Source organism: Onthophagus taurus, chromosome 2 (genome assembly GCF_036711975.1).
Source record: "Onthophagus taurus isolate NC chromosome 2, IU_Otau_3.0, whole genome shotgun sequence".
Taxonomy (NCBI): domain Eukaryota; kingdom Metazoa; phylum Arthropoda; class Insecta; order Coleoptera; family Scarabaeidae; genus Onthophagus; species Onthophagus taurus.
In genome coordinates this window covers 19,306,575-19,333,218 of record NC_091967.1, presented here as the reverse complement: position 1 = coordinate 19,333,218, position 26,644 = coordinate 19,306,575, and the positions used below count along the sequence as shown (strand labels likewise).

The 26,644-nt window shown below is 32.2% G+C and overlaps 3 protein-coding genes across 9 annotated transcripts in view; 1 reads left to right on the top strand and 2 right to left on the bottom strand.

The window, feature by feature from the left end:
- LOC111415166 (toucan) overlaps positions 1 to 18,940 on the bottom strand; it is a 105,281-nt gene extending 86,341 nt beyond the window's left edge. For 2 of the 3 annotated variants that reach the window (XM_023046709.2, XM_023046710.2), the window contains exon 1: positions 18,817 to 18,940. In XM_023046709.2, coding sequence (XP_022902477.2) covers positions 18,817 to 18,825 — 9 coding nt within the window. In that variant the 5' untranslated portion in view covers positions 18,826 to 18,940. Of the gene's footprint in view, positions 1 to 5,747; positions 5,940 to 18,816 lie in introns of those variants that run through there. The other variant, XM_023046712.2, reaches the window with a different exon arrangement.
- On the top strand, positions 11,321 to 12,898 carry LOC111415168 (27 kDa glycoprotein-like). The gene is made up of 5 exons (XM_023046713.2): positions 11,321 to 11,786; positions 11,847 to 12,004; positions 12,056 to 12,362; positions 12,422 to 12,569; positions 12,629 to 12,898. The coding sequence occupies exons 1-5, from the start codon at positions 11,747 to 11,749 to the stop codon at positions 12,771 to 12,773; spliced, it is 798 nt and encodes a 265-aa protein (XP_022902481.2). The 5' UTR covers positions 11,321 to 11,746; the 3' UTR covers positions 12,774 to 12,898.
- A 1,812-nt stretch (positions 18,941 to 20,752) lies between the features above and the next one.
- On the bottom strand, positions 20,753 to 26,449 carry LOC111415180 (Mothers against dpp). Of its 5 annotated transcripts, none has more exons than XM_023046729.2 (2): positions 26,219 to 26,449; positions 20,753 to 22,834 (listed from the first exon to the last, which is right to left on the bottom strand). In XM_023046729.2, exon 2 carries the CDS (start codon positions 22,824 to 22,826, stop codon positions 21,459 to 21,461), a length of 1,368 nt encoding a protein of 455 aa, XP_022902497.1. In that variant the 5' UTR covers positions 22,827 to 22,834; positions 26,219 to 26,449; the 3' UTR covers positions 20,753 to 21,458. The 5 variants fall into 5 exon arrangements, with proteins under 5 accessions (XP_022902497.1, XP_022902496.1, XP_022902498.1 ...); XM_023046728.2 differs by having other exon boundaries at positions 26,174 to 26,308; XM_023046730.2 differs by lacking the exon at positions 26,219 to 26,449 and adding an exon at positions 25,699 to 26,167.
- Positions 26,450 to 26,644: the final 195 nt, after the last annotated feature.

Sequence of the window (26,644 nt, the reverse complement as noted above, 5' to 3'; positions counted from 1 at the left end):
CTTACTATTATTATTGTTTTATTTAAAATTTTGAAACGTCGAGTGAACGAGCGTAAATGCGGTAGAACTTTATTCATAAATTAATTTAAAAAACAATAATAATAGTAAGAAAACCACTGACATTTAAACGTCAAAAATATTTCTGACAAAGATTGCAAAGCCTACTAAGATTTTTTCATTAAAAATTCATTCCAACTTTTGATCGACAACCCCGTTGTTGAACGGACAGTGTTTGCTTTATTATTTGTTTTCTCAAAAATTAGTCGTTTTTGGAAAAATTTTAGAGAGACAAAAAAGTTTTAGGATACTTTCATCTACCTATGTAATTTTTTTTAATGTATTTACCCTCTGCATAAAAAAATTTTAGCAAAAATGTAAAGGGGGTGGATACGTTTAGTAGTTTAGAAGGATAGCTTGAAAGTACAAATAGGGTGAAAACGTGCCCTACTACCAGTTAAACATATTTCCCAAATTTCGTTGTCCTAGCGTTTATGATTTTGAGAAAAAAAATTTAAACCAAAATTTTCCGCCATTTTTGGAGGGGTGTAGCTCCTTAGGGGAGCCCAAGTCGCCCATGGTTTATATATCAAAGTACCCTTAAAATTGCCTAAAGAATCACACCCTGAAGTTTGGGCATGTCATTCAGATACACCCTGTATAAGGGACCGCTCTGGGCTCTTGACAGTCTGAAAAAGTCTGGACAAAGATTTTCACTCCCTCGTGTATTGTGAGAATGAATATTAGAATATTCTCTGACCAAATTATGGTTCTCCATAACGTACATAATACAACGCAATATATATAGTGATGGCACAGTGAGAATAGACAGTCGGACAAAAGCAGGGCGGCATTCATCCCTGTAAGCTATACCTGCCAGAACACGAACATCCCTACGTTGTATTTTAAACATTTGTTCACTCCCGGGATCAGCGCCCCATTCAAGAATTAAATAGCGCCTCTGTTGAAAGTTTCAATGTGTCATCGTAATTAGATCCCCGAACCAACAGTGTGGCATCATCCGCATAAAGCAGGCACTTTAAGCCAGTTATGTCTTTACTTACGTAATAGGGAAAATCGTTAAAATAAATAAGGATTAAAAGCGGGCCAAGTAGTTACACTCACAGAGCTAGATGTTAGTTCACCTGTTTTTACAATTTGGGAAGCTTCGCAACAAATATGAGTAGCAAATTTATAGTTATATGTATGATCCATATTATATATAGTTTCTAATTTCTGCAACAACCTCAACCACCGCATTCTCAGTACAACGCCCCCTACGAAATCCGAATTGCCCCCCAAAAAACATATTTTGACCTTCCAGGTATTCTGCAATCCTATTATAAATAATCTGTTCATACACTTTCGAGAACACCGGCAGGATGCTTATGGGGCGGTAGTTTTTGATATCCTCATTATTACCATTTTTGAAAACTGGAACTACCAATGCGCTCTTTAGCAAGTCCAGAAATGTGCCTTCCTTCAAAGAACAATTTATATGTTTGGTTAATGGAGCAATCCCTTTCAGGCCCATTCCTTAATGAGTTTATTGTAACACGAACCTCAACTTGTGTGATAGCATTCAGAGTCATTCATGTTTAGGAGTTGGTAAATTTTTAATTAAGTCAAGAGGGGTGTTAATAAAGAAATTGTTCAACTCATCTGTGTTCAGAAATACGTACAGACTATAATAAGTGTAATTGTGTGGCGGCACCACAGCTAACCATACCTTTAAAATAGGTATCTATGTAAATATGTAACTATGTAATATAATTGATAAAAACATCTGCTTTTGAAAAATATTAAAAAAGTGTTTTACAATAAAAAATATAAACAACCTTCCATAATAAGCTTGGTTTCATTTTAAGCAAATTGATTTATAGTCAATTAAAGGTGCTTTTTTATCTTCTTGAGATAACAGCAATTCCAATGTTAAATATTCTGCGTTTATCATGTCCTTTGCCGACAAAATAAGATGACTTCGAACATTAAAATATGAATTATGATTGAGTTTGACCATTTTTAGTCCCTAAAGTCCGAAATATCCCTAAGATTGCTTACTAGATCCGTTTTCACATCTACGATTCGTCGTTTTTATTTTTGAGTAACTCTTCAGGTTTTACAACTGTGTTCACACGGTCATGCGTCAAGGTATATAATTGTATTTAATGGATCGTTATTATTAAATTTCAGAATGATAAATATCATTTTTAAGTAGATATGATTGATTAAACAAATATACTTATTAAAACTTAAGAACCTTTGACTCGTTAATCACAAAAATCATGTGGTATACTCTGGAAGAATATGAAGTTCCTTTGAAGATCGTCAGTGTTATCAGGGAGATGTATGAAGGATTTGAGTGTCAAGTCGCGCATAATGGGGTGAGCCAAGGGTGTATTCCATCACCAATACTATTGCTCCTGCTGTTGGATAAAGTGATGAGAAAGGTTACAGAAGGAAGGAAATATGGTATTCAGTAGGGATGCAAGAGAGACTAGAGGACCTTGAATTTCCAAACGACATTTACCTATTTTCACAGAGATTTTGGGACATGGAGGTGTAGCTGAGAAAACTACAAGATGAAGCAGGACTAAGTCAATGTTCAAAAAACGAACAGTGAATAGAAAAGACTTGAAACAAGTTGAAACAGTCGTGTACCTTGGTAGCATTGTTGGAAAAGATGGAGGGCCAGAGAGGTTTGTGAAGAAACGAATTCTTCTTCTACTTCTATGGCGCGACAGCCCAATGTCGGGCCTTGGCCGGATTTATCAAGGTCCTCCATTCCTAGCCCTATGCCTAGCCCTCCACTTCCAACATCTCACAGTCCCCTCGTATCCTCTTCCACAATTTTCCGACTCTCTCTTAGCATCAAAATTGCTATTTAATATCCTCTTAGGAATACGTTCTGTTTCCATACGACTTAATACTTAAGGAGTTAGTTGATTTTATACGATCTTGTTTTCGTAATTCTATGTACCTCTTTATCATTTAATGACCTAATGTGATTTTTACACGATTTTGATTGAGGTTTTGCAAGGTGTTCTAAAGTAAATAATACAACTATTTACTTGAAAAATTTTGTTTTCACGTAAGCAATAGGTAAGTCGTTTTAATTTTTCATTATACAATTCATATATGCTAATTTTTCTAAAAAGAAAATGAACATACCGCTTCTAGTATTTTTTTCTTTGCATATAAATCGTAGATGTTGCAGTTTACGCTATGTTTGTACTTCGGCTAATTGATACTTGAGAAAGTTCATTTCATTCAAACTTAAAGGTTAATCTTTATTAATAACATTCAAAGCAGACATTTTTAAATGTTGATGACCGTACATACAACTAAAAAATGGACATATCGGCGAGATACCGTAATCTTTAGGAATTAGTACAATTAGTACAGCAGATTAGGTAAATTGCGTTATGGCCACGAAAAATGTTGTGCTTTAGTGAAGTAAAATTTGTATGGAGTATATAAAACGTACGTTACATGCGAATTTCACTGTGAGTTTAATATTGAGGAATTTTAGTTCATACCTAATTTTCATGTATCTCAAAAAAAAAGATTTTATGACATATACACCTTACTTTGGAAAAAGGTGATTAAACATATTTCTGTTTTTTAGCATTTACATGTCGAAAGTAATCAGTCGATAACCACCGTAATAAATACAAATTCTGCAAATAAATTTGTATCAACACCAACACCTTTTTGAAAAATTTTCTAACCTTTTGGCAACAATTTTCTATTCTTACATTTTTGGGATCTAGATTTCGTCAGGGCACTGCGACTGTATTAATTAAGATGTATTGTATCAAGCATGTTATGTTGTTATCCCAGGATGAACTTGTTTATGGTGTGCCACAAAGAAGTGTTAACTTTTGTAATGCTGTCAAGAGTACAGGCAAAATGTGACCACATTTTATTGCCATTGTAACAAGGCATATTGAATTTAACTTGTTTTAGATAAAACCTTGGATCAATTTGTTGGGATATATCTAAAGCAATCTTTGTGTTTCAAGCACTGCGTCTAGTTATGGTAAAAATTGCTCCTTTTTAAGGAGATAAAACAGGCAAAACAGGACGAATGAGTTTATGTTGAAAATGAAATCTCATATTAATTTTAAATGACTTCATAATCAAAGCCAATTAATTCAAAAATACTCTGCATAATATTTATATCATAGGAATAGAATACCTCTCTTTGTTTAAATATTGTTAAAGAGTTTTGGTTAACACTTAAAAACAATGCATTATTATGAAGAATAAATCACATAAAAAAAACACGATTATTTATAGAACTAATATTTGAACTTGAATACGATTAATTCCTACGCATACAACATACCAAGAGTCCGTAGTCTCACCTTGGGTGAACCGTATATGTAAAAATTAAACAACACACCATATTGGGTGCTTTGCGGAAGGCAAATCGCCTTGATCTCGGTCACCATAACATATCTACAATTATGTAATAACTTGTTACATCTCGATTAATAAATAACGAGCGTTTCATTTTATTATAACGAACTTAACAAAAAAATATGTTATAAAGCATTTTTAACCACTAAAAAATCAACCTCGATTTAAACGAATTTGATGGTAATTTTTTATTTTTGGTTAAAAATGATGAGCTGAGTTAAGTTGACGAAATAGATATCCGAATCACTGCTTGATTATGTAGGTTACCGAAGTGCATCCGGTGAATACGAATTGTGAGGTATTTCGCTCGTTTTCTACTTTGTGTCTGCTGTCTACACATAGAAACGAACGGATGGACGACGATGGAAGGAAGTGTGTCGGCCTTAGCAACTTCCTTTTTTTGACTGTCGTTTAGGTCAGCTAGGTAATAACCCGGTTTACTACATTAAACACCTTTTCGTAACCCAATTACTAAATAACTTGGTGTTAATATTAAGATTTTTCGTAGAAAGGTATAATAATTGGTTTATTATGGTTAATTTAAGGAATGATTTTTTAGTGATTCAAGCACAAAGTTTCCTTTTTTATTGAAACATCACCGTCAACGACCGGACATCTCAACTTCTTGCAATTAACCCATAATACGCACGCAAGGTTCAAAACACGCAATGTGTATTGTATTTATTTGTTGGATTAAATGTCTGCGACGTTTATGAATTTTATACGAACGATCAAAATTTAAAAAAATAAACATCAACTTAAATATGTACAAGAAATTTATTATATTTGATTTCCCGGGCATTTTAAATCTTTTCCATTCGATTTCTAATTAGTAATCACTACAATATCAAGTCTCACTTTTGATGAACGTGAAAACACACTTTAGAAAGTTGGATTTGTCCATCTTTCTTTATTCTTTTTTTGATTTGTTCTTCAATTACCGCTACTCCGACAATTGTTATGTGCACAGAGACTCTGCTTCCTCAGTAATCTTGCCTCGTCGGTAATTGCAAGACCAGCTGCTTCCTATTAACAATTAACTTGAAAATGGACTTGTTCCACAATTACTAAGATGTTTTTCACACCATCAAGTATAGAATAAAAAATTACACCAATTCAACAATTAAACTAACAAAAAATGTTATATTAATATTGTAAACATTTAACTTTAAATCTAACCGAATTAAACAAACTATATAATGATTAAACTACTTTTATAAACGTATCTAAAAATATCTATTACCAAACGAATCAGACAATCATCGTTGGGTTTACAAAAAAATAGACAAGGTCAAATTTATCCTCTATAAAAAGAAAAGTTTTACCTTTTAAATCCACCGAAACGCATTTTATTTTAAGCAACTCATCTTCTTTTAATCCTCAAAGTCACATAATCTTATATAAAAATCACAATTCACAACTATTGAATCTTTTTCATGGAAAACAACGTAAACCGAAAAAGAGACCGCGAAAACGTCTCTTAAAATGAACTGTTCAACGTACCCAATGAAAATACGATATTGCCCGGAGAATTCGACGTCGTCATCGTCGTCGTGCTCAGGTGTGTGTTGCCTCGCATAAACGTGAGATAGTAGGGTAAGGTTAACGTTGCGCAAGTTTGTGGAGAGGAATATATCGAAGAGAGAATAAACGATGACCATCAATCGAAATATGTGCGTGAAAAATGTAGAATATTAAAAAAAAATTTTTTCAAAAAAATCATTCGTTGTATGACCTCGTATTTATTTCATTCAATTGAATCAATCTATCTTTGCCGAAGCAAATCTATTATTTCCCCGGTGAACTTTGCTTGACATATTTATAATGCTTTGATCGAAATATAGCACAGCACAGTCCGGAATTGTTTGAATATTCTACGGTGGAGACAATCGTTTAAAATATTAATACAGATCCAAAAATGGTAATAAAAAAATCTGTGATTACACACATTTTTAATTGTATAGTTCAAGAGGTCAGAACATAGTGCAATTACATTTCTGATTAAATATGTTTGATCCGAAGAATTAAGATATTAATATTTACGTAAAGTTCTAGGAATTGATAATGAAATGTATCAAGTAAACATACAAGTCTTCAAATTGAAATAAATAAACATTATCTTATTTTGTATTTTATAATTGAACCGTAAAATTAACCTGTAGATTTTAAGTAAATTTTATCGAAATTTTAACTTTTAAAATAATACTAAATTTCGGCTAAGAGAATCAATGTAGTCTCCGAAATGATAATTGTTTTTACGAATTTGATTTGTAATTCCACGAAAAATCTTCAATATTCAGAAGATAAATCTTAAGAAAGGAATATTTTAACAATTGGTAGAAAATTTGGACTTCACATATTCTACAGCTTTTTTATTATATAGCGCTTCGTAGATCGAATCAGCTTTCTGGAAAAACATAAAGCATGATTTTTTAATTATAATGCTTAACAATTTGTCACTTTTCTGATCGTTTATTTATTCCTTTGAAAGTGGGGGATTTCTGCACTTTTTTATCGCTATTTCTATGCCTTCTGCTCTGAATAAGGCATCATTGATGACCAGCTGCAAAGAGTGACGTAAACAAACAGTCTAGAATCAAATAGCGCCATACGCGTTGCACACCCCATATTTGCTATATTGCACGAATAGAAAAATTTTGTTGTTTATATTCCATTCACCCACAATTCAAGTAAGGTTTTCTGAAACGTAAACGCTGGTGTGGTCCTCTTCCAGTTCAGTATCTTCCAATATAACTTCAATCAAGTCCATTACTTTTGCCTTCACTTTGTCATGACGTCTGGAAATATTTTTCAGATTTAAAGCTGTATTTACAATTAGCGTTTGGATCTGCGAAATTAAAACGTCTAAAAGTAGTACTTTCCACTATAGAATATAGCAACATGTCTACAATTATAAAGTCCATTGGCTTTATAGATTTTTTGCCTTTTTGTTATATTTGTCAAACTACATTGTATGAGATTCGATTGTTATTATTAATGTTTGTCACATATTTCTTCTTTAACTTCTCTTCATTTTTCTTCTCATCCATCTATGATTGTTTCAAAACTTGTCGATTCTTTGAAATGTGAAATTTGGACAAAAGTTGTTTTCTGCAACTCTGCAAATTGCAGAATGGATAGAGATTGATAAGAACGAACAACTGAGCGAGAACTAACGGATAAACCTATTTTACAAAGTGTTCTTGATTCTCAACCAGTGAATGTTGAAGAGCAAGATTCGGATGATGATGTAGAAGAGATAGAGCGAATCAGCTCTATACGCACTACAGAAGTTTATAACATTTGCTAAAACAAGCTCTAGTTACAATTACGCAAAGCTTATTGATTTACATATTCATGGAAGCAAAAGGACATCCGCGATTTTTTTTAAATGACCTTTTTTAACTTCTATTGTTAATAACATACTATATTCTGCAAAGTAAAATACATTAGATTTTGACCTTTGTTCGAGTTTGAAAATTCTTATTCACTCAATCCGGTAAACTATACATATTAGCCACAAAACGTCATCTTATTAATGTAACTGCTCTAATCATTTTACTATCGTGGGAGATGTCGACCGATAATCCAGTATTTCCAGTAATCCGGCACCGGTAAAGTTCCGAACATGCGAAGTCTACTATACTACTGAAATATTAAAGTAAGACAGCTACAAATTTCACAGCCAAGAAATAGAGGTACATTCAAAAGATAGTCAGTTTACGTCAAACATCGAACGGCTGTTAATGCCATTTTTGGAGGTAAGGCGACACGAAATCCTGAAAGGTTGGTACGTACGTTGCCAATCGAGTTACTGGAAAAAAATAAATAATGGCTTTCTTTCACGTGTCATTTATATGGAATAGAAACAACACTTTTTAGTCCATATAAAATGATATGGCATTTTGTTTCACGAATGCCTAAATAAGTCAACGTAAGTGGAATAATCTGTGTGCTTAGAGACACAAAAATGCTACATTGAGGGGTGTGGATAAGAAGAAAAAAATCTAAAACTCTACATTACTACATATACTATTTATTATGTCATAATAAATAGTATATTTGTAACGCCATCTAGTGGTGAATTAGTAGAATGATGGAGACAAGTTGTAACGGTTAAGAATAAAATACGTTATCGTTAAGAACATGTTGTTCTTTGTTCCTAAATAAAACCCAAAATTAAACATGGTGTCAGGTGTGGGGTTCGAACAGTGAGGACAGACCATAAGCCATTGATAAATATTTTTCAGAAGCCACTTTTAAAAGCACCTAAAAGACTGCAACTAATGTTAATGATATTGCAAAGGTACAATACACACTTGGTATATATTCAAGGAAAAGAAAATGTTGTGGCTGACGCTTTATCAAGAGCAACTATAAATTACAAAGACAAAGATTTTGAACAAGAAATGAATAGAATTAATATATATGAAGTTAAAGGTACAGCATATGAACATGTAACGAAAATGATGGAAAAGATTAAATTGGTTTCTGTAGTTCATTTTACAGACGAAAGACTTAACAGCATAAAAATTGAAATGGAAAAAGATCAGTGTTTACAAAAAGTGAAACAATTCATTGTAGAGGGTTGACCAAAGTATATAAAAGACATACCGGATGAAATAAAAATTTATTTTAAATTTAAAGACAATTTAGCTTAGCAAGACGGTTTAATATTTTATCAAGACAGAGTGTTAATACCTCAAACGTTAAGAAAACTAATTACAGGAAAATTACACATAGGACACAGCGGAGTGGAGAATAGTTTAAAATTAGCGAAACAAAACGTGTTCTGGCCTGGTATGACTCAATCCATAATAAACGCAATAAGAGAATGTGAAGCTTGCGGAAAATATGCAAAAGCACAACAAAAATTACCAATGATGTCACATCAAATTCCAGAATATCCTTTTCAAATAATTTCTATGGACATATATTTCGTTAAATATCAAGAAAAATCATTAAAAGTTTTAGTCATAGTAGATCATTGTTCTGACTACTTCGAAATATATTTTTTAAAAGACTTAAGTCCAAAATCAGCTATAACTAGAATGAAAGAAACATTTAGTCGATATGGAGTTCCTGAATTAGTTATATCTGACAATGGAACGCATTTTGTTAACAAACAAATGCAGGATTTTTCAAAAGATTATGAGTTCAAACATTCAACATCATCACCATATCATCAGCAAGGAAATGGTAAAGCAGAATCAGCAGTAAAAATTGCTAAAACACTGATTAAAAAGAGTGGTGAAGATATCTATTGGACATTGCTTCATTGGAGAAATACACCAAACAAAATGAATTCGAGTCCAGTTCAAAGGTTAATGTCAAGAAAAACCAGATGTAGCCTACCAGTAAAAACATCTAATTACAAACCTACTGTCATAGAAGATGTGTCCGAAAAAATTGAACTCAATAAGAAATACAATAAACTATATTATGATAAAGAAACTAGAAACTTGCCTGATTTAATAATTGGACAACCAGTGTATGTACAATTAAAACCTGATTCCGAATGGACAAAAGGAAAAATATACGAAAAACTTTCAGATAGAGCATTCATGATCGATGTGGGTGGAACATCTTATCGAAGAGACAGAATACATATAAAGGAAAGAAAAGAAGAGGAAATAAAGAAACAAATCAAAGTTCATGATCAAGTATTGAATCCAACAATAGAAGAAATTGAGATACCAAAGGATCAACATTTGGATCAAACTAAAGAGCAAGAAACGAAGAATTAAGAAACCAAGAAACAAGAAGTAAAGAAGGAAGGTAAAATAAAACTAGATTTACCAAGAAACGAAGAAGAACCTACAAGAACCCGGCCGACAAGAGTTAAGAAAACGCCTGAAAAGTTTAAAAATTTTATTTTAAATAAAGGGGGATGTCATAATAAATAGTATATTTGTAACGCCATCTAGTGGTGAATTAGTAGAATGATGGAGACAAGTTGTAACGGTTAAGAATAAAATACGTTATCGTTAAGAACATCTTGTTCTTTGTTCCTAAATAAAACCCAAAATTAAACAACTAACTCGAAGGGTTTTTTCCTCCTAAATCGACCGTTAAGCTTAGTGTTGTCAAGTAGTGTAGAATCTGTGTGATGAGCTATCAATGAAGGCGGTTTTCGTACTTTCCTGCAGCCTGTTTACTTTCTACTTTATTCTATAATTATTCGCACCACCTTATTTTACCACGTCTGGATAGTCTTGATGTTGCTTGCGCATCCCCACAGTTGAATACCATATACCCAGATCGGTGGTTTAAGGATATATCTAGTTTTTTTTGAATGGACATCTAGATATGTTATGATGTTAGCATATAGCATTACAACACCATTTATGCGTATCATTTGTGTTCACCACAGGCCTTTCATTCATTTTACAACACGTAAAATTTACGTGGGATGACTTTAGCTAATTAAGTTTAATTTTTCATTCTTCTGTCCACTGTTGGAGTACGTCACTAGCCTTCTATAGCTTAGTTGCTTCTTATATCATTTTATCCAGTAGCAAGTAATGCCGTATCGTCAGCAAATGATGCTACGGTTACGTCGTCATATTTGGGCAAGTCACACATGCATAGTAGATACAAGAATGGTGCCAAAGAAATCAAAAGTCTGAGTTTCAAACGCCCTACATCAAGGAAAATCGCTAAGTGGTATTGCTTGTTTTTAGACTCTTCTCGATTTGATCGGAATCTCCTTAACAGAATTTTTTCGACTACCTTCTATATGATAGGAAGCAATAATATTGGCCAGTACGAGTTTGTCATTTGGTGGTTTACCCGGTTTCAGTAGCATGATGACTTTTATTACTAAGCAATCTGACACATGTCTGAGTCTAATTGCGGCGTAATCTTCATATTTCTCTGTTAACTTGTTGATATTTGTTGCCAAAGCAGATTATATGTAAACAACTATAAATCCCAGTCAAAGAACAGTATTCCAAAAAATTAGATTGCTTGAAAACTTTATTAAAATACGACAAATAGAAACGCTGTAATAAAGAAATAAATATATAGTTTTTGTTGTTTCTAAGTATCTTACATACAGTGTAATAATATTTTTGAGTGTTGATTCTAAATTAAATCAGTATATTAATTGGAAAAACATTGAGTAATTTCTCCTTATCGCAACAATTTGCTATTCAAACGACTGTATTAACATCTTAAAATAACACAAACGTATTTTTAACTGACGTTATCGTTATTTCTTGCGAACATGCGCACAATTTTGAACAAATCGTTTAAATAATCACATCTTAAGACCTGGAGTTCAGTTGATATTGGTAATACTGTAAAGAATTTTCAAGAAAAAATGAATATCATTATCATCGGACTTTTTGCCCTTATCGGAAGTAATAACAAGTATTTTTCATCCCTTGAGTTTTGTTTCTAATACGTATTTTTTTAAACAGTGGTTTACTCAAGCCCATTTTCCGAAGGTGATTACTTTATGTTACAAGTACAACAACTTCAACATCGTAAGGAAGCTATGCGATTGGCTGAAGAGAGAAAACTGAAAGAAATGTGTTTCAAAACAACTAAAAGTTACGAAGCTTATCATGATTTAAAGGTATAACTTAAATATAAATTTTATCTATGTTACTAAAATAACTAATTTTAGATTGCCGATGATGAATTGGAAGTTTGTGTTAAATTAACAATGAACGAAGTTCTTTTAGATTACACGAGAAAACTGGTAAATAACGATGACTTTTATTATTCCCGACCTTCGAGATCAATTCAAGTAGTTGATATCATCAAAGGAACGTGTAACAGAAAATCAGACTTAATGGATTGTGCGAAGAAATACGAAGTAGTACTTGACAAATGTCTTGACGATAAAAAGAAAAAGGAAGTCGCTAAAGCCCAACAAAGCGCTAAGAGTTTGACCGAATATATTTGTTATAATGACGCAGAAAGAATTCAAAGTAAATAACATTTTTATTTCCATATAAAACAGGAAATACAAAACGTATATATTTTTTAGGTTTTATGAACAACGGAGGAATGCAGTGCTTAAAAGATAACGTTAACGGAATCCAACAATGTACAGAAAATGTAATCAGCAGTATAAACACGCTTCTAAGCGCTACATCCATTGACAATTTAGAAATTGACGAAGAAGAACGCTGCAAGTAAGATTTATTTCTTTAATATTTTCTTAATCGCCTATTTAATCGAAATATTATTTTAGGACTTTACGCAAATTCCTGAACTGTCTGACAGAAAAAATGAAATCTTGCAGTAACAAAAAGCCGGCCAATATAATTCAAGAATTTGTCGATCATATTTTAGCAACTGAATGTGCTACAACTACAAACGCGGTGATTGTACATTAAGATTAACATTGCGTAAACTTTTTAAATTCCACCTATGCAACGTTTATTGTATAAGATTTGGATTTGGTAATAAAAGATGTAATAAGAAATGTTTTATTTTTGTTAATTAAATAATATCAACAATGTATTATTTTTAATTTTTATTAACCACAGCGTTAGACAAACTTAATATTTTTAAAGAAAATCCATGCCATATCTTGATATAAAATTTTTACCTAATGTGTCAGTTTCTATAAATAATATTTGTATATTTCATTATTGCGAAGCATAAAAGTACAATGAATTTATTTTTTTTATCTCTATTGATGAATCATTATTATTAGCCATATGTAAAGGATGTCTGTAATTCAAAGTATACATTTCAAGATGATATAAATCTATACAGGTGATCCTATATACTAATTACCAACGCCTTAGGGTTAGATATATAGGTATTATAAGTATAGTAATAAAACAAATTAACTTTACTACTCCACAAACTGATCCTGCACATAATCATACCATACATAGTAGGTTTTCTTGACCAGATTAGACTTCACACATTTTTTAAAGTGTCCTCGTTCCATAGTTTTCATTTCTTCTGGCAACTTGTTGAAAAATTTAACTCTCCAGAAATCAACATATCTTTTAGTTGCTTCTATCCTATGTAACGGTAATCTCAGTTCATCTTTGCCTCTTGAGTCTTGTGTCATGTGTGTAAAAGTTTGCATTCGCATTAAATTTACTTCTATTGTCATAAACATACATTAAGGTAGCCAAAATGTATGCACTTGGTACGATAAGTATACATTCTGTTTTAAATACATCTTTGCAGCTGTCAGTAGTTTTAAGATTGCAAACTGCCTTCTTCTGCAACCAAAAAATCTTCCTAAACCAGATGAATGACCCCAAACAGCTATGCCATATGTTCCAATTTGCAAAATAGGCTATTTTGGCAACTTCATGAGATGCAATTTTGCAGAGACGTCTAATTGATGACGTTAATTTTTTACTTAGGATCAAGAGATAAACCCAAGAACTTCACCGCAGGTAAATTTGTGGGTAATTTCATATTAATGACAATTGATTCTGTTTTATTTTCATTATTTTCAGGCAGTTGTTCATGAACCACTCCTTTGACTGAGTTAAAGCAGCGGAGGACTTTAAAGGTAGTAATTGCTGATCAGAATCTTTTATTAATACGAAAGTATCATCTGCGTAAATACACATATCCTCATGGACATTAAACGGTAGATCATTAATGTATGTTACGAATAACAAAGGACCCAGTATTGATCCATGTGGTACTCCACTTATTAGTTTAGATGTTCCAGACGTATTATCTTCCCAAAAAACATATTGCTGCCTACCCACAAGATTTAGTTCTTGGCCTCTTATACCATAAAAGTATAATTTTCTCAATATTATATCGTGACTCACCGTATCAAACGCTTTACTTAAATCAAGAAAACTGATTTGCACAGACTGTTGTTCATTCAGGGCGTTTTGTACAAAATCTATAACATCCATTATTGCCGTAATAGTTGACTTACCACTACGGTAACCATGCTGCCTTTTGTTTAGAAGGTCAAAGCGATCTAGGAATTTTAGTAACCTTTTAGCTATTAATTTTTCAAAAACCTTCGAGACTTTGGGGAGAATAGATATTGGTCTATAGCAGTGGTGTCCATAACGTCGATCGCCAAGAAAATCATGAATCTGAAATATCTAATATGTGGGCCTCAGAGCAAAAAAAAGGAAGGTTACTTTAAACGCTTCGGTCGATCTTGGCAAGACATTTATATATAAAGTCGATTTTGATCAAAAATTAGTGGACACTACTGCTCTAAATCGATTAAACATCAAAATTGTTGATTTTCGAAAATTAACTCAATCATAACTCAAAAACTAAAAGCGATGGAGAAATACTTTTTATACATAAAACCTTAGTAATGGACCATGAAGACTATATCTATAAAAAGATTGAACCCAATTATTAATATAGTTATATTTTTTTATTTATAAGCTCTTAACCGATTAAACATCAAAATTGTTGATTTTCGAAAATTAACTCAATCATAACTGAAAAACTAAAAGCGATGGAGAAAAACTTTTTATACATAAAACCTTAATAATGGGCCATAAAGACTAGATCCATAAAAAGATTGAACCCAATTATTACTATTTTTTATTTATAAGCCTTAAATCGATTAAACATCAAAATTCTTGATTTTCGAAAATTAACTCAATCATAACTGAAAAACTAAAAGCGATGGAGAAAAACTTTTTATACATGAAACCTTAGTAATGGGCGATAAAGACTAGATCCATAACAAGATTGAACCCAATTATTACCAGTTTTTATTTATAAGCTATAAATCGATTAAACATCAAAAATGTTGATTTTCGAAAATTAACTCAATTATAACTCAAAAACTAAAAGCGATGGGGAAATATTTTTTATACATAAAACCTTAGTAATGGACCATAAAGACTAGATCCATAAAAAGATTGAACCAAATTATTACTATTTATTATTTATAAGCTCTAAATCGATTAAACATCAAAATTGTTGATTTTCGAAAATTAACTTAATCATAACTGAAAAACTAAAAGCGATGGAGAAAAACTTTTTATACATAAAACCTTTGTAATGGGCAATAAAGACTAGATCCATAACAAGATTGAACCCAATTATTACCATTTTTTATTAATAAGCTCTAAATCGATTAAACATTAAAATTGTTGATTTTCGAAAATTAGCTCAATCATAACTCATAAACTAAAAGCGATGGGGAAATATTTTTTATACATAAAACCTTAGTAATGGACCATAAAGACTAGATCCATAAAAAGATTGAACCCAATTATTACTATTTATTATTTATAAGCCCTAAATCGATTAAACATCAAAATTGTTGATTTTCGAAAATTAACTCAATCATAACTGAAAAACTAAAAGCGATGGAGAAAAACTTTTTATACATAAAACCTTTGTAATGGGCGATAAAGACTGGATCCATAACAAGATTGAACCCAATTATTACCAGTTTTTATTTATTAGCTCTAAATCGATTAAACATCAAAATTGTTGATTTTCGAAAATTAACTCAATTATAACTTAAAAACTAAAAGCGATGGAGAAAAACTTTTTATACATAAAACCTTAGTAATGGGCGATAAAGACTAGATCCATAACAAGATTGAACCCAATTATTACCATTTTTTATTTATAAGCTCTAAATCGATTAAACATTAAAATTGTTGATTTTCGAAAATTAACTCAATCATAACTCATAAACTAAAAGCGATGGGGAAATATTTTTTATACATAAAACCTTAGTAATGGACCATAAAGACTAGATCCATAAAAAGATTTAATCCAATTATTAATATAATTATATTTTTTTATTTATAAGCTCTTAACCGATTAAACATCAAAATTGTTGATTTTCGAACATTAACTCAATCATAACTCAAAAACTAAAAGCGATGGAGAAAAACTTTTTATACATAAAACCTTAATAATGGGCCATAAAGACTAGATCCATAAAAAGATTGAACCCAATTATTACCAGTTTTTATTTATTAGCTCTAAATCGATTAAACATCAAAATTGTTGATTTTCGAAAATTAACTCAATTATAACTTAAAAACTAAAAGCGATGGGGAAATATTTTTTATACATAAAACCTTAGTAATGGACCATAAAGACTGGATCCATAAAAAGATTGAACTCAATTATTACCATTTTTTATTTATAAGCTCTAAATCAGTGGTGACCATAACGTCGATTTCCAAAAAAATCATGAATCTGAAATATCTATATCTGGGCCTCAGAGCAAAAAAAAGGAATGTTACTTTAAACCCTTCGGTCGATCTTGGCAAGACATTTATATAAAGAGTCGATCTTGATCAAAAATTAGTGGACAACACTGGTCTATAGTTTTCGCATTCGTTTACATCTCCTTTTATATGCAATGGTAGCACCTTTGCGATTTTCATCTCTACCGGAAAAATTCATACCGTGACGAATTGATTGAAAATTTTAGCTAACGGATTCGCACATAAATGAATTACTTTCTTCAAGATATTAACATTTAAACCGTACATATCAGCAGTGCTATTATTCTTCATCTTATTGACAATATCAATTATCTCATCCAATGAAATCGGCTCAAAGAAAAAGGATCTTACATTATCAATTTTAATTTTTTTCAGATAAATTTCATGAGAGGATGTAGTGACAATATCTTGCACAATATTAGCAGTGACAGAAATAAAGTAATCACTTAAATCGGAAGCTTTTAGATTAAAAGCAGTCTTCGCTATACGGTTGGTTTGACGCTCGTTGTTGATAACATCCCATATGGCTTTGATTTTATTATTAGCATTTAAAATATATTCATCAAATAATAGAAGTCTTAAGTGTTCTATGGAACTTTTCGAAAATACCATTGCTTTGGGGATGAAATGAGGAGGTGTTAATCTGATGTGCTCTAATTAATGTACTAAATTGAGAAAAAACAAATTGTCTTCCTCTATCATGAGATATGGTATACCAAATTTTTTTAATCAATAATTTGTGTTGGTGCCCCAAGCTGATAAATTAGTTAATGTATAAATTAATTATGATAATTAATTTATGTATAGATAATTGAATGTATAGATAAATAATCTATAAATTAAATATAAGTGTACCTACATATTTATTGAATTAAAATTTTTACACTAACGCATACGATAAAATCTATTTTATTATATTGGTTGCGATGCAAAGATTCCGTCCATTACGTAAAATTTATAAATGTAAATTACTTATAGCGCAACCTCTAACAAAAATAAAAAATTCCAAACGTTCCCCAAAAAAACAATATAAACAAAGTTAATTCTTTATTTAATTGCATTATTACATATTATTATTTACAATATTAAACCAGGTCAAACTGAAATTAAACCATCAACAAAAAGATTTACGTCTAAAACCTAGTTCTATGACCTAGAAATATCAAAATCATCTTCGCAAAACAGCTGAAACAGCGCAAGACTTCACCCGGTTAATTATAGATTCAACTGAAATCTTAAAACCACCATTTACCGATCAAAACCACGTTTTCCCCAACATTATAACATCCCATAAATCACTTTTCAATATTGCTATGGTCGCTAATAATTTTTGGTTGAGGGCAATTTCCTTAATGGACCTCGGTCATCACCCCCTCATTCATTGTAGAAACATTTATGCAACGTGCTGACACCGCGGGTACAGGTTGTTTATAAAAGTAAAGTGATCTGTTTTTAGTTGAATTTCAATTCTATGTAAACTCAATGAACTGAGATTGATTTTTTTGTTGAGTTGTACAAGAAAAGACGGGTATGAAGAGATTTTTTTTAAGAAATCCTAAAATAGCCCGATTATTCGTCATGAAAAATGAGACACCTGCTTAATTTCGAAACATTTCACTCCCAAGTCTCGAATCAGATAATTATATTGTGGTAATCTTATCGGTAAAAAACGCGAGGTTAAGTGTTGTTTATTTTGCATTAAGCTAAATAAAAGGTGATTTTACGTCGATTTTGTTGATTTTAGATCATAAATATTTAAAATTCCATGTAGGTTATTCGATGTAAAACTTACACCTTTTATTGCACTTATTGGATACATGTTATGAGGTGCAAATACATAAAGATCGATCAAAATATATTCACGTAGGTTATTGCGCACTTTTCTCGTAAAAAACATAGTTTTAAGGATATAAAATTTAAGATATAAAGCTTTGCAGATAAAAAAAAATAAAAACGCAGTGTGCTTTAAAAAAAATTGAAAAATGACATTTAAAGGAATTTCCGAAATGTCAATGTCAAGAAAAATTTGTTATAACCAAAAAGAAATGAATTAAATGCATTAAAATAAATATTTCTACTAAAATAATGTAAAATCGCGTTAAATAACGTAGAAAAAACTGAAAAAATACTGTAAAAGTATGGCAACGTGGGTCGACCTATTCAGAGATCGGATTTCGTACATACACTTGAGAATTAAGTATATTAAACGGGTACTTACCGTTGACATAGTTTCCACCTGGTCAACGTTATATAACAGATTTAACTAGTGCGAACACGTTAGTTGAAAATCAAACGACAATGGACTGATTTTTAGCCCCTTTCACCTAGCGACACATCCGACTCGAACAGATCAATACCGGTTACCAGTACATACAAAAACGAATATTCTCCCGCTGTCGGCAAAGTAGATTACTAATTTTAAGAAAGTATTTATTAAATTGAAAATTCATTATTTAAATATTCAAAATGATTTTAGTTTATTAATAGTTATAATTTTTTTTGTATTACATTAATTATTGCGTTTCTATTACACCTAAAATAAGCTAAAATTAATTTTTGATTAAAACGACATGATCATCAGCGACATCTGATGATTATTTTTTAATGTTATCACAAAAACATTAAATTAATTATTGCTGCATTAAACAAATATTTATAGAAAATTTATTTTATTTATACTTTTATTTATAAATAAAACGCGTTTATTTACAATTAATATGTTAATTAATTTAATTATTTTTTTGGTATCATGTAGCGCCATCTATTAAAATTTCTTAGTATTATCTTTACATTTAAGAGTTTACTTATTAAATTAAAAATTTGGCATTTAAATACTCAACAATGATTTTAATTTATTAATAGTTACAATTTCTTTTTGTTTTACGTTAGTTATTACGTTTCATTTAAACTTAAAAGTAAGCTTTAATTCATTTTTGATTAAATCACATAATCATCAGCGACATCTGATGATAATTTTTTAATTTTATGAAAAAAACATTAAATTTATTATTACTGCATTAACAGAAATGTTTATGGAAAATTTATTTTATTTACACTTTTATTTATAAATAAAACGCGTTTATTTAGAATTAATATGTTGATTAATTTAATTATTTTTTGATATAGTGTAGCGCCATCTATTAAAATTTCTTAGTATTATTTTCACATTTAAGAGTTAAATTATTAAATTGAAAATTCATCATTTAAATATTCAAAAATGATTTTAATTTATTAATAGTTATAATTTCTTTTTGTTTTACGTTAGTTATTGCATTTCAGCAAATTTTTGTTCCAATAATTGTCATAATTTTTTAATGTTATCAAAAAAAATTTAATTATTGCAGCATTAAAAAATGTTAATAAAACATTTATTTTATTTTATCCTTTATTCATAATCTAAATGTGTTTATTTACAATTAATTAAAATGTTAATTAATTTAATAATTTTTTATGTAATGTAGCGCCATCTGTTGAAATTTCTTTGTACTATTTGTACATTGCAAAATTCTAATTCACTTTTAAACTTAAATGTACGTTGATAAGGTGAAGAAATTCATTCCTCAAAGGAAGTCTAATATCCTGGAGTAATCCTAGACAAAATCCTCTCATGGAATGGACATTTGCAGGGAGTTTTGCATAAAACTAGATTATCCTTGTGGACTTGTCGTGATCTTTGTGGAAAAAATTGGGGACTTAGCCCTGAAAGACTGTATTGGCGAAGAAGAGCCCGACAGACTTCAGTTATTAGTAAACTTTCTTCTATTAGCAATGGATGTTGTGCTTGGCCTATCTCCTTTGCATTTGCATATAGAGAAAGTGGCTAGAACTACCATTTCCAAGTTTAAACAATATGCTCAAACCTGCTCCATGTCCAATGGGCTGCGGAAGACACTATAAGCACTGATACTGTGCTATCAGTATTTGTTATTGAGATGGGTGCTAAAATCCTTCTTGAAAAACATTACAGTGCGATTTTACTCAGACAGTTAAGTCGATCTCCAGGTGTTTAATGACTGTAAAAGAACTTTAAACACATTGAGTTGTGATGACAGAGTTTCTCTGATTTGAGTCCTAGGTCACTCTGGGGTTGCTGTCAATGAAGCGGTAGATGAGCTAGCAGGAGAGGGCAGTGCTAAATAATTTTTGTTAATAAAGAAATTTAAATAAAACATTTATTGCGTCAAAAACAAGTTTTATTGCAAGAAAAGGGCGTAAACGTTTATTTTCTTTAAATAAAATAATGAACTGTGAGATCTAACATGGAGATAACTAATTAAAAAAAACTTTAAAGAAACTTTAAACGTACAATATAAGATTATAATTAGCGCACTTCGATGAACCTGGTACACTTTATAAAAGAGTGATGAAAATAAATGTGTACATCTTATATTGGCTACGTAGAAATAAACAAACATAACCTTATCTGGATAATATCGAATGTGTCTCTTTATTATATTCTAACTATTGATTTATGTATTCGTTTATTTATCTTTATTAAAACGTAATTATCGATCTATATTCTGTATTTTTTATTTAATCCACTAGTCTATATAATCCTATCATTACACAGGAAAAAAATTGAAAACATTTTCTTATTCTTTGTTGGGTTTTCGTGAAAGGTAAATATAAAATCATATTTATATTAAAAAAAAAAAGAAAAAGAAAACACTGAACTTACAAATTAAAAAAAAAATTTTAAAAACGAAACAAAATATACATTTCTTTTCACTTCTTAATATCAATTTTTTCTTTATCTTGAGACCCGGACGTATTTAAAACTAGTTATTTACAATTTCCTTTAAAAAAAAATCAACATCCCTTATTTTTATTAATTTACTTATTTTCTTTTCTTCATTTCGTTTACGACACTGAACTGATAGCATTATGAGGAGCTCCCATTTGAGTTAAAACCTTATCTAACCACTGTAACGGTCCGTGCAAATGCACCTCAATCCAACATGGCGTACTTGTAACGTCCTGACGATGATATTCCGCCCCCCAACCCTTAACGAAACTCATTCGTATCGTACACATTTTGGTCAATTCATAAACCGCCTCAAAACCGTGATTAACGCACTGCGAAAGCAACTGAGCAAATTCGGCGTTGTTAAAAATTCTCAACGAACATCCGGCTGGTATTTTGCAAACTGTCGACGGATGAAAACCGTGATGATGGTTACAATTACGAGATTGTACGAAAATCGCCGAATCGCTTAAGCATTCTGCATAAACCTCACCGTTCACATAATATAGATGAACACCTTTTCCAATGTGTCTCCTTGTGTTTTCTATCGTTGAATTTCGATTTACGTTACTCAATTGACCCAAACAAAATCGATCGCTATTATTCGATGGATTTGTAAATCCGTCGACGATTACTGAAGTGGAATGACAATGAAAAACTTCGCCAACGCGACAATTTAATTCATAATAAGCTATAGAAGCCCAGTATGGTTGTTCTTGATAAGCAACTGGTTGTACATCAATGTCATTTGTCGAAGTATTATTATTCGTTGATGAAGTGTTACTTTCATCGGTTGGACTGTATGCTGGAGGTGGCGTTTCCGCTAAATTTGCATACGGAGGTGATTGGGGATTAGAATTAACACTACCTGGACTTGGAACACTTGAAATTGGCGAGGAAGGATTTATATGATTCGAATTAAAACCGTTGGAGGAATAGCTGACATTATGCGGCATGTTCGGCTCAACCAACTGTTGAAATGGCAACAAAGAATGACCAGGTACAAAGTCGTTGTGTCGCGGAACTAAAACGGGAGGTAAAACGGGACTTTCAACCCTCTTGTAATGATACGGATTTATGCAGACTTCTTTTTGTTTCGCCGAAAACGGATACTGACAGTGTTCGAGTGGTTTAAGTTCGTGATGACTTTGTAAATCCGGCCATCTCCATACTCTGCAATAAATGACGTGTGGTAATCCTTTCCGATGTGAAACTTGCAATCGTCCGTCTAAACTTCGCGGAATCGTTACACATTTGCTAGGTTGACCCGGACAACTTAGAGCACGTTCCAATTCTTCTATAGCTCCTTTACGTTTTTTTAATTTTTTTACTAAACTATCGACAGCTTTTTCTGCCCATTTTTCTTCCTCGTCGCCTTGTTTCCAACCCAAAAGTTTTTTTACCGCCGGTGATGTGAACGAGAAGAGGGAATTTAATGTTGATATTGGACCGCTACTTGAAGACTCGGCTTCATCCGTTTCCATTTTGTATACTAAAAAAAATATTTACAATAATATAAATGTATTAACAATGTTGATATAATTCAAGAATCATCATGTTGCTTAAAAATCGACAATTTCCGAATATTCCGAACGGTTTAAGAGACATGCGGCTAAACCCGATCTGTATTTTCGCAGCACATTTAGTTAAAACGCATATTTTCGGGTTCCTGAATGCTAGATACTGTTGGCAAAAGACTAATTATTGCTATCAGAAGATTAAATACTGTTAGTAAAAGACTAAAAACTGCTTGGAAAGAGGAAATACTATTTCAAAAAGTTACCTACTGCTTCTAAAATGGTAGATACTGCCAAAAAGACCACAACTTACAATCTGCTTGGAGAAGACTAGATAGTGCTAACAAACAACTACAAACTGATTGGAAAGACGAGATACTCCTTCCATAAGACTACTTACATCTTTCAGAGTTTGGAGAAGACTAAATACTGCTGGGAGAAACTATCATCTGCTTGGAAAGACAAGATACTGTTTCCTGTGGAATGTAACGTTTACATTCGGATCCACCTAATTAGCATTTAAACCAGTGCGAATTTCTCAAATGTTGGGTTGGGCATGGAGGTTGTAAATTCTGAGTTGGGTTTACACTAGCATTATCACTACAACTAACACAAGACCTAGAACTAGAATCAATCGGGTTTAGCCGTCTTAAGAGACGTGCGGCTAAATCCGATCTGTATTTTCACAGCACATTTAGTTAAAACGCTTATTTACGCGTAAAATACGATTTATAAACTAAAGATAATGTAAAATCTATACCCGATGCCCTACCGCCGGCGCCCTCTTTAATTTATTGGTTCCTGAATGCTGGATACTGTTTGCAAAAGACTAATTATTGCTATCAGAAGATTAAATACTGCTGTTAAAGATTTTGACCTACTTGGACAGGCTTAGAATACTACTTCCAAGACTACTTATTGCATTCAAAGACTTTAATAATTGTTTGGAAAAGAAATATGATTTCCATAAAGATACCTACTGGTTTCAGAAATCTAGATACTGCTGGAAAAGACTAATAACTGTTTGGAAAGAAGAGATATGCTTCCCAAAAAGCTACCTAATGCTGCCAGAATACTAAATACTACTGGAAAAGACTAGTAACTCCTAGGAAAGAAAAGATATGCTCTCTAAAAAAGATACCTATTGCTTCCAAAACATTTCGTTTACATTCGGATTCACCTAATTTTCTGATTTATTTCAGAATTTTGTATAGAAATTCCACTTGAATTATGTTAATTAACATTTAAACTAGTGCGAATTTCTCGAATGTTGGGTTGGGCATGGAGCAGAGGGTGGGTTGTAAATTCCGGGTTGGATTAGCCATGCGTCTGAAGACGCACGGCTAAACACAATACTTTCTAGTTCTAGGTCTAATGTTAGTGTAAAACTAGAACTAACACAAGACCTAAAACTAGAGTCATTCGGGTTTAGCCATCTTAAGAGACGTGCGGTTAAACCCGAATGTTTCTAGTTTTAGATTGAGTGTTAATTATAGTGACAGTCGTAGGTAGCGTTAGTTAACATAAGATATCACTATGTTCCATATTTTTATTGAACCAAAACTAGAACTAACAGTAGACCTAGAACTACAAAGTATCGGGTTTAGCCGTGCGTCTAAACCTGAACGTTTCTAGTTCTAGGTCTACTGTTAGTTCTAGTTTTACACTAGCACTATCACTAGAACTAACACAAGATCTAGAACTAGAATCATTCGGGTTTAGCCGTCTTAAGAGACGTGCGGCTAAACCCGAATGTTTCTAGTTTTCGGTATAGTGTTAGTTCTAACTTTGCACTAGAACTAATACAAGACCTAGAACTAGAATCATTCGGGTTTAGCCGTCTTAAGAGACGTGCGGCTAAACCCGAATGTTTCTAGTTTTCGGTATAGCGTTAGTTCCAGTTTTACACTAGCACTATCACTAGAACTAACACTAGACCAAAAACTTTAATCATTCGGGTTTAGCCGTCTTAAGAGACATGCGGCTAAACCCGAATGATTCTAGTTTTCGGTCTAGTGTTAGTTCTAACTTTGCACTAGAACTAATACAAGACCTAGAACTAGAATCATTCGGGTTTAGCCGTCTTGAGAGACGTGCGGCTAAACCCGAACGATTCTAGTTTTTGGTCTAGTGTTAGTTCTAGTTTTACACTAACACTATCACTAGAACTTAAGACCAAGACTTAAAACTAGAATCATTCGGGTTTAGCCGTCTTGAGAAACGTGGGGTTGAGTCTGAATGTTTCTAGTTTTCGGTTTAGTGTTTGTTCTAGTATTAACACAGAGTCTATTGACACATAGTCGATCTAACGACAGGTATTTAGTCGTTATGCATCGAAAGCCGTGAATATACGTTGTAATCTCACCTAGTTTAGCGAAAATAACTTTACTTTTACGTTTATCAGATTGATTTTGTGCGTGGCTATAAAATAAACAATTTGTAGGTTAGGTTTAATAGGAAAATGTATGGTAAACATTGCTTGTGACGTCACATCGAAACATTAATGTGATTTTTCGGTATGTTCTACACTTTTCCGCACTTTCTTTTTATTTTTAACGTGTTTTTTGGGTAATTAAAAAAAAAATCGTCGATTTTTGCGCCACATGATGATTCTTGAATTTATTCTAAAATTGTTTTAAAAGTGAGGTTAAAAAAAAAATGAAGTTCAATGAAACCTAACCTAAAATTTTTTTTTTTTTGAGGTTAAGTGTTAGGTTCGGCACGTTTTGTTTTGTGTAGTGATGAAAATGGTGGCGAAAAGTGGTGAGTTATGAATAGTAATAATAGGAGGAATTGAAATGAGTCACGGGGAAAAAAGGGGGTAACAAAAATGACTCACACACGCTACACGCACTTATGTAGTATTGTTATTGATGTTTCTCGTCGCACTTGCACTCGACTGCGACGCATACACACATAATATACACGCTACGCACGCGAACCATTCATGCGTTTTGCTGGGGGCAAAACGCAAACGCGAACGCACGGCGATCGACAAAGGCATTGACCTACGATCGGCTCCAGGAAATGCCCTCTAAAGCGACTCTAAACCACTCCGGGATCGGGTTTTTACTTTTTCTCTTCTTCGTTGAACGGTTCGCAACGCGACCAACCCAACCAAACGAAAATACCGAACGATCCAAAGGAGAACGGTTAAATGCAACAAAAATAAAAGTATATTGTAGGCTTTTCCTCGTCGAATCACCACCACACAGATACAACACTGAGATGTACACGGACACAAACACACGCATACGGATAAAAAATGAGTGTGAGAGAGAGAAACACTGAGTTGTTACGGATTTGTTACGTACCGCCCAATTTTCGCCACATCTCGTCGTCGTTATACGGTAACTTACCTTGAACTGGCTCGGGCGATAAATATTTACTCCGGGCAACAGCTGGGCCAATTTTCTTAAAACAAAAATAAACACCGCGATTGCGAAAACCCCGCTACGTTTTGGAGTGGCGGCGGCAGTAAGCTCTCTCCTTCTCCACCACCTCCTCTTCCTTCTCTTTCTCCTGGTACTACTGCTGTTTTCATTGACGACCGTTAGTGCGCGCTGTTACCGACAGCGGTGGCGCTCTGACCTTACTTTAAAAAAACACACCCACAAAAGGCTAATTTAACTTACATAAAAACGATACTATTTACAGTTGGCAACAATGACCACAACTATAAAAAAAAACAAAACACAAAAATGTATAATTGTGGTGATACCAACTAAGAAAATCACAAGTAACTAGAATTAATCACGCGATATTGAAATTCAAAAGAATTGTAC

Excerpts from the sequence above, each read along its gene's own strand:
- LOC111415168 (XM_023046713.2), top strand. The coding sequence starts at position 11,747 with ATGAATATCATTATCATCGGACTTTTTGCCCTTATCGGAA. Across the intron at positions 11,787-11,846 it reads ACTTTTTGCCCTTATCGGAA|TGGTTTACTCAAGCCCATTT; the intron begins GTAATAACAAGT and ends TTTTTTAAACAG. Across the intron at positions 12,363-12,421 it reads TGACGCAGAAAGAATTCAAA|GTTTTATGAACAACGGAGGA; the intron begins GTAAATAACATT and ends TATATTTTTTAG.